Genomic DNA, 9,040 nt, shown 5'->3' with positions numbered 1-9,040 from the left:
CCCCCCCCACACACACACACACACACCCAGCTTTTCTTCTCCTCATTGGCTAAATGAGCAGCTGTTCCAGGAGACTGAGACCCATGATGCACCCCTTTTGGCTTCCATTATTGCTGTGTGATCCATCTGGTCACAGGTCCCTCCAGGGAACAGTGACCTACTGTAGCTAATTGCTCTTCCTTGCAGTGTGTGCTGTATGCATGTTTGCTGTAGAGTGTTATCGTGAATTTGAATTGCTTCACAAATGCAAATACAGGCTCCCTGCCTGGGAAGCTGTTTGAATGTGTAACTGTGCTCCTATCAGGAACAGGAAATGCTGCTTCCCACTGAAAGCATGATGTGATGTCGAGTGTGTGTGTGTGTGTGTGTGTGACCCCAGTTGGCCCGTAGCTAAAGGATACATCTCCTACCATCTCCTTTTTGGTCAATTTGACCTATTATGGTGAATTTTAGGAACCACATTGCCTCAGATGATAAGGGGAGTCATAAAGATGGCTGTGTCCAGCATTAGCACAAATTCTGACTTAATACACAGCCGGTATGTACGCAGTGTAACAGGTTCCCTCTGCGTTAAAGGGAGTGTTCACTCAGTATCTGCTGCCTGGTAGCGATGCTGGCTGCTCGATAGCAGCTTAGTCATTACAGATTATTCTCCTCAGTTAAACCAGGCATGGTTGCACAGCCATAAACAGATTACAAGGTTTTTCTCACTGTGTGGGTTAAGTAAACCGTAGAGATTAAATTGTGTGTTTTTATTTAATTATTTCTTCTTACAAATCAGGGACAAATGGTATTTTAAGTAAATTATTTGACTTAATTGATTATTATTTTTGATGAAAGTGGGCCCCTGGATTATTGGATTATAAAAGCATGAAACTATGCCAGTCCCAGTGGGACAAACAATATATATCAGCAGTCATTTGCTCTTTCATTCTAAGATGATACTTATGTAAATCATGGTCTGATATTTGAAACCAACAGGTGACGGCTTGGACAAATCCAAAATGAGTGAGCTGGAGCAGCTTCGTCAGGAGGCCGAGCAGCTTAGGAACCAGATAAGAGTATGTCAAACGCTTTTGTAGTTACATTTTCATCTTTGGCATGATAATACTGACATATTTGCCTGTTGTGTTATGTCTCTTTTCTCATCCTATGATTCCATGTCCAACAGGATGCCAGGAAAGCATGTGGAGATTCAACCCTGACACAGGTAAGTGCCACTCATGGTAAAATACGCAACTATAATAAATGCCTATAAATGTTTTTGGGGATTTGATGCTAGTTATTATTACTGGCCATGAATACGGAAACATGATAACAAGCCCATGTGAGAATTTTGACAAGTTTTAAATACATGACAGTTATTTGTTTCTCCAGAAACTTCACTGTAAAATCTTCCATCATACACATAGTTACCAATAAAAAGGGTGAATGTAACTACACCTAATTCTTTGATGCACCTCTCCTCACCAACCTAGATAACTGCTGGTCTGGATCCTGTGGGGCGGATTCAGATGCGGACGAGACGCACCCTCCGGGGCCACCTTGCCAAGATCTACGCCATGCACTGGGGTTCAGACTCAAGGTGAGTCTATACTGTACTAAACACTTAATGGTGTTGACTTAATGCCTTTGATTGCCTTTTACTTTACTGTTGTTGTGTATCATTTAAATGTACCATTACAGTTTCCACTGAAGTGGATGAGTAGAAAAATGGTCATTCTGAACTGGCCAATTGATTCTTTGGCTCCCTGTCATAACACCTGTAGATGAGATAATGCATTACATTTGAGTATGGTGTGTAAAATGTAAAACCAATGTTATGTCATCCACTCTCAAAAGGAGAAATAATAATTATACATTTAATTATTTCTGGCTACATCCTATAAAAATCTATATAGCACTGGACAGTAACACTCCACTGTGATGTTGGTTGAATCTACATTTGGTTCAGAGTAAAACATCTCCATCCAAACCTTTTCAAAAATGAACAAACAAACATGTAATGTTTATTAAAGTGACCAAACAGGCTAACTAGCTGTTGTGATATGTGGTGGCCCTAACTAACTGGCCGTAACTGTGTCTGTCTTGTCATGTATGACATATTTTTCTGTTGTCTAGAAAATTTGAGAAAAACTGAAAATGACAACATCATATGTCATGACACAATTATTCTGTGTTTTTTTGGAGTTCAGATCTGTAGCAGGGTTGGTGGGTCTGTCCATCACTTTGGTCCAGGCTGAAATATTTGAACTATTAGACGGATTGCCAGGAAATGTAGAACAGAACTTCGTAGTGTCCAGAGGATGAATTATAATGGCTTTGATGATCCTCTGAATTTCACTGTATTACCATCAGCAGGTCAATGTTTTTTTAATTTTTTTTTAATTTTTAATTTTTTCATGAACATTCATGGTTCCCAGACAATGTATCCAAATGGCTTTAGTGATTTCCTCACGCTTCCTCTTGTGCCATCATGAGGTTTTAAAATGTCCCAAAAGCTACCTCAAGACAGATTGACCTCATGTCCCCCCTCAGGATGAATTGGTCTAACTTAATTTTTCTTCTAGCACCACCATCAATGCTAATTGAGAGTGCTAATTAGCAAATATGAGCATGCTGACACAATGCACAAAGATGAACATGGTAAACATTATATAGCTGCTTAACATCAGCAAATGTCAGCATTGTCATTGTGAGCATGTTAGCATGCTGACGTTAGCTCAAAGCACTGCTGTGCCTAAGTGCCAAAACTGCGCCTTCAGAATTTAAACTCAGATTGATCTAATGCACCACAAAGTGAACTAAAGCACAGATTTAGCAAACTGAGAAATGTACATCATTGCATCTATGAGAGTTATGTTCTGTATGTTATTAAAGCAAGTGACCAACGAGCCGACAGAGTCCAACTTGACTATCTCCACTTTGAACTCAGTTATTGTGTCATCTCCCAGTGTGTCCCTTTTAACAGGATTGGAGCACATGTGCACGCATTCTGAAATAGGTTCTCAGATTTTCCTTCCTGTATACTGAGTAAATCAGCCACCGCGGAGGTTTGTTTCAAATAAAGATTTTTCTGAAAATGAACACTAAGCCCAATGAAGGTCCAACACTAGTTGTGCAAAAGTGGCAACAGAAAAGGTTTGAAATGTTTGAATGTTTGTCTGCAGGCTTCTGGTTAGTGCCTCTCAAGATGGAAAACTGATCATCTGGGACAGCTACACCACTAACAAGGTAAAGTCAGCTGAATCATTCTCCTCATCAGGCCATCAGCTGGATAAATAGTCACACTTGGCCTCTGTCCAAACTGGGAGTGCAAGTGGCATTAGGTCTTTGTCTTGTAGGACTGTGGTTGACTCATAACAGCTTCCTTTCAGTTTTAATACTGGCCCTGGGGTTTTCTTCTACCCCAGAAGTTACATGTTTGTTGCTTCCAAATACCTTTCCTGTCCTAGATCCATGCCATCCCTCTTCGCTCCTCCTGGGTGATGACCTGTGCTTACGCCCCCTCTGGGAACTATGTGGCCTGTGGAGGCCTCGACAACATCTGCTCCATCTATTGCTTGAAGACGCGTGAGGGCAATGTCAGAGTCAGCAGGGAGCTACCTGGCCATACAGGTGAGAAAACATCGCATTCTCAACCACCTCTGTTTGTGCTCGACTCTTCTGTGAGTCAAAGCGATGAGACATTTTGCACAGCAGTCCCCTGCCTCGTGGGAAAGCTCCAGTCCCAAACCCCTAAACAATAAAGATTTCATTTACATGGTTAATTAATTGCAGGGCAACACAGTCTTAATGAGCTGAGACATTACTGAGAGTCTGTGAGACTGAGACACTGTAGCTACTGTGCTGCTGTACATTATTAGATTGAACACCCTTTCTGTTTTTTTTTTTGTTTTTTTTTACAGTAGCAGTATCATGATATGTAATATTGTTGTGTTTGGGTCTACAGTTTATATTAATTAGGACAAATTAATTGGAAATCCATGAAATTAGACTAAATGAATTACATTTTTGTCTGCAAATGGGCACAAATACACTACATTTATAATTCACCAAGGACTGTAACTTAATATCAAGATGCATCTAATGCTAGAGTTTAATTTCCACTGAGGGTGGCGAGGACATGTCCCCCTCACTTTAACTGCTTTAGTTAGATTTTCATACTAAAATCCCCATAAACAGTGTCTTCTTACTATTCAGATGTTAAAATCCAGATTAGGGAAGCTCTGAGTTAATAGAAGTCTTCTTTTTTTTATCAGTCATCTTCACACTAATCAGCTTTATTTGAAACGAGTGCTTTGCTTTGCTTGTTTTGCCTTAATTTTGCCTCTCAGGCTGCACACATCCTGCCTGCTTTATTGGTGGCTATATGACGCTTTACTGGGGCCGAATGCAGCCTGAAAGGGATTAAAAAATAATTTCTGAACTGTGAATATTCTCCTAAAAACATGCTGGAATCGACCATCAGTCAAAGAAAGGACTTTAAAGGACAGTGATCTTTGTAGTGAAGATGAAAGTGTCAAGGAAAATAAATGATTTGATGTAGATTTAGAGAGTTAACAATTCACATAACCTTTGTAATCTGTTTTTGTAAAAAACAATTATCACATCATAATTTGTTATTTACTAGATTGATATAAATGTATTTTACATGCAGGAAATGGCATTTCACCCTTGTCCTAATATTTTGTACATTCAATATAAAGTTTCTTATGCTTAGGGTATTGCAGTAGACTCCCATAATGCCACTCGACAAGACATCTAAATGTACATGTCACCTTCAGTTTCACAACAGTAACTCATCCAAGCATCTGTTCTTACTGTTCTCTCAGGTTACCTCTCATGTTGCCGTTTCATTGATGACAATCAAATCATCACGAGTTCAGGAGACACCACATGGTGAGTGACTCAAATCAACACACAGATGTGCCGTGCAAACAAGCTTTCCTGAGCCGGTAGGCGTCTAAACTCTGCACTCTCTACCCCAGTGCACTGTGGGACATTGAGACAAGTCAGCAGACCACGGTTTTCTCAGGCCACAGCGGTGACGTCATGAGCCTGTCCCTGTCGCCCGACCTCCGCACCTTTGTGTCAGGAGCCTGCGACGCCTCGGTCAAACTGTGGGACATCAGGGACAGCATGTGCCGGCAGACCTTCACAGGCCACGAGTCGGACATCAATGCCATCTGTGTGAGTGTGCTCGGGGCACGAGTGGCCTTGTAACCAAATCTGTCTGTACTCGTACTGCTCTTTATTCAGATGTTTTTTTATTCTTTTTAATCTGGGATCTGTTCTCAGACAGCTTAACACAAAGTTCACGTGGTAAAAGTTATTGTGGAAACAGCTGCATATTGTCTTTTGGATGGATCTTATTGCGACATTGATTTTGACCATTCTTTATTTAATCTGTTTCTCATAAGTCTAAAAGAAATATGCTAAATGAATAAGTAACACAATAATAATGAATTAATAAAAACAATATCAGGACATGGTACACAATTCCAATAATGAATCTGAATGTAAACTTGAACCCAGAGATAAAACAAAATAGAACAAAAAAATGTATCAAATAAGCCTATTATGTCTATTAACAGATATCTATGACAAATGTTAACATCAAATAACTAGCATTTAATATCAGCCCAGCTGTGGTGTAAAGTAGCAGTGGATCCCTCCTGTGTTTTGTCTAATATGCTATCAACAGAGCAGCTCCAGGATTTGACTCTGTGACGTCACACACTGCCTTGTCTCCAGCTTTGGGAGGGATTTAAACTGGGAGCATGCTAGAGGATTAACAAGATTATCAATTAACACCATATCTGAACATCCTGACCATTAGGAGACAATCTCCAGTGCAAGTCTGGACTGATGCACCACACAGGTTATCTGCTTGTTTGACAGGTGGACAGGTTCAGTATTAAAACATGAAACAGGTGATCATCTTTTAGCCTGATCAGATTCAATCCAAGAGTCAAGGTCTCATATACTTCAAGATACATCCGACACTACAAGAGTATCTTGTTATAGCTGTATTTTTAGGGAATCATCTCACTTCCTGTTCTTCTCCTCAGTTCTTTCCCAACGGCAGCGCCTTCGCCACAGGCTCTGACGACGCCACCTGCAGGCTGTTTGACCTGCGTGCCGACCAGGAGCTCAGCCTCTACTGCCATGACAACATTATCTGTGGTATCACCTCCGTGGCTTTCTCACGCTCCGGCCGTTTGCTGCTGGCTGGTTACGATGACTTTAACTGTAACATCTGGGATGCCATGAAGGGGGACAGAGCAGGTGGGTGCAACGGGCCAGAAAAAACAGCTGTGTGATGTCACAGGGTACCCTGAAAAAGCTTCATCTTGAAGCTGAAAGAGCAGATTATTCATTATGAAGCTACTTCACTGAGACATCAGGGGTCTTTTAATATTTTTGTAGTTTTTGTTGCCTCCAACCCTAAAAATTTAGCTTGCTATATTTCTGTCTCTATACACTTAAACAGCATTTTATACTCCTAACTATATAAGGGTTACACGATGCAAAATGACAACAGCATGTATCACTGCAAAAAAGTGTAAAACTGACTCTTACCTGAACTTCAGTGAAGTTAAGGAGGATTTGAAAAAAGACACACACTTAAGCTTTTTTTTGACACAAAGGGCAGTCCATAATTTGCACAAAAAATCATACTTTATTTTAATATGCAATTCAGACTCAAAGTGAAGTTACAGTGTGTGCTTTTGTTTTGAAAGGAATTTCAGGGTAATGCAGCTGACTGTGATACCTTGCCTTAAAATGCCTGCCGAGGAAATGAAAAGAAAATATTCTTCTTGACTAAGACCAAAGCTAACAAACATAATGCTGTGCTTCCAAAGTGGTACAACAAAATCTGATGGTGTGCACTTTCATTGTGATTTGTATATTTTGAGTTTACTTGCAAAATCCAACAGAAAATCATCATGACTGTAAGTTTACCAAACTGATTTTCAATAGTTCTTTCCCATCGAGCTAGAGCTGCAGCTATTTGTTAATTAATTGATCGGTAGAAAAATAATAATGAGCAGCTATTTTTTGCAATTGATTCATGGCTTAAATTATTTTTCAAGCAAAAATACCAAACACATACTTGCTCTAGCTTACATTTACTGCTTTTCACTGATTTATATCATTGTAAACTGAATGTCTTTGGGTTTTGGACTGCTGGTTGGACAAAACAACAGTCATTTTTCACTGTTTTCTGCCATTTTCTAGACTGAAATGATTACTTTAAAAATATTGTCTGATTAGAAGAAGAAGAATTATTAGTTGCAGCTCTACATTAAACAGTTTGATCTAAGTTTACATATGATTATTTCTGGGGAAATAGAGCTCCATGCCAGACTTACCGGGGATTTCACACATTCCTCTTTCAGTCCATTTCCCATGTTCACAGCCTGATTTTGTACAAAATGTACATCATTGGTTAAACCGCCCACCCTGTGGTGCAAGTTAAAGCACAAACAAACACTGGCTTGCTGTGTTCTGTGTGGTTTTTAAGAAGTTTCAGAACAGTCTGCAGAGCAAAACATTTCACAGCAACAAGTCTTCTTTTGTTTGTCCTCATCCCTCCTGCAGGAGTCCTTGCCGGCCATGACAATCGTGTGAGCTGTCTGGGTGTGACGGATGACGGCATGGCGGTGAGCACCGGGTCCTGGGACAGCTTCCTTAAGATCTGGAACTGAGCCATGCGTATAAACAGCAAACACACGTCCAACAGACAGACACCGCTGGGACACAGTTTGCACTCTGTATTCACACTGTATGTAAGATTCAACAGACAAACTGCAATGTTGTACTGTACATAATATATATGACTTAGGTATGAGTTTACACACACACACACACACACACACACACACACACACACACTTTATGCAGGACAAGATGACACAATACCTGAACACATACCTACACTACCTACAGCTGATTTAAATACACAGCAGCAAGGCTACAGTACCACACACACACACACACACACACACACACATATATAAAATCTGTAAAATGTCAAAATGTGAGCAAATACAGTTGAATCCTCAGCTGCCCAAATAAAAACACAAATGCCACAATGACCTGAAGCCTTTTAACACATCTAAAACACAGTCTCTCTCTCTCTCTCACACACACACACACACACACACACACACACACACAGCACACATCCTGAGAGACACTGCTCCTCGAGTTAAACGGGAGAAGAAGTAATTGGACAATTCTGTCTTTGTTTACATTGAAGTCAAAAATGCACTTCAGACAAGTTTTTCTGTACTATTTTTGTCTCTGTACCACACGTATCTCAGCAATGGTAATGTGAAGGAAAAACAGTCGTAGATGAGAATCACGCGAGTCCATTAACACTGAAAAAATAAATGAATAAATCACTGACAGACAGTATGGATCGGTGATCGAGTCCAAGAAAAATTTCATCTGGCTCAAAACATCATGTAGTCACAGTTTTTATAGAAATGTACCCCCACATACAGTACATCTGTTCTGAAGTTTGATTTTATTTTTAACACTTCTTTTATTCATGTTCTCCCTGTGTGCCTCAGATACACTTTAAGGATTATTAATAGAGAATATTGATAACAGTTAAATTAACTCAAAAATATCCGCGATTCAGAAGGTGGGTGAAAAAGAAAACCATTATAAGACACATCTTAATAAAGCAGGAGCCAGTATTCAGACTTTGACTTTGTCATTGTATTATCTGGACATTACGATGGTATAATTGTACATAATATTAATAAATAATAGCCTCTCCTGCCAGTTATTGTGGTTTCTTTTTTAAAGCACTGTTTCTAAGAAAATGTTCTGGATTTGAAAAGTGATGAACTCAGTGGAAAATGATTGGTATTCAGGTTTAGTTGATGTATAACTGTTCCAGTACTGAAGGACAACACATACAATGACATGCTGTTAAAATAACATTGGTGCAGTTTCTCAATAGCCTTGTCACATTTTACCACAAATTCTAGTTTTTTATTCTTATTCTACAGTCAGGGGT

General features: G+C 39.7%; 1 protein-coding gene across 1 annotated transcript in view; it reads left to right on the top strand.

The window, feature by feature from the left end:
- The window catches only part of gnb2 (guanine nucleotide binding protein (G protein), beta polypeptide 2), a 10,441-nt gene extending 1,639 nt beyond the window's left edge, over positions 1-8,802 (top strand). Inside the window, exons 2-10 of the mRNA XM_023404806.2 lie at positions 982-1,061; positions 1,172-1,210; positions 1,479-1,585; positions 3,171-3,234; positions 3,456-3,618; positions 4,836-4,902; positions 4,992-5,193; positions 6,075-6,291; positions 7,609-8,802. Of these exons, the coding sequence (XP_023260574.1) occupies positions 1,005-1,061; positions 1,172-1,210; positions 1,479-1,585; positions 3,171-3,234; positions 3,456-3,618; positions 4,836-4,902; positions 4,992-5,193; positions 6,075-6,291; positions 7,609-7,715 (1,023 nt within the window). The 5' untranslated portion in view covers positions 982-1,004 and the 3' untranslated portion in view covers positions 7,716-8,802. The remainder of the gene's footprint in view (positions 1-981; positions 1,062-1,171; positions 1,211-1,478; positions 1,586-3,170; positions 3,235-3,455; positions 3,619-4,835; positions 4,903-4,991; positions 5,194-6,074; positions 6,292-7,608) is intronic.
- The last annotated feature ends 238 nt before the right edge of the window (positions 8,803-9,040 follow it).

The sequence above is a fragment of the Seriola lalandi genome, unplaced genomic scaffold (assembly GCF_002814215.2).
Source record: "Seriola lalandi dorsalis isolate HSWRI2012SDOR001 ecotype SW California unplaced genomic scaffold, Sedor1 jcf7180002054256, whole genome shotgun sequence".
Lineage (NCBI taxonomy): Eukaryota > Metazoa > Chordata > Actinopteri > Carangiformes > Carangidae > Seriola > Seriola lalandi.
The sequence above is the reverse complement of the archived record's forward strand: the minus strand, read 5'-3'. Positions and strand labels throughout refer to the sequence as shown.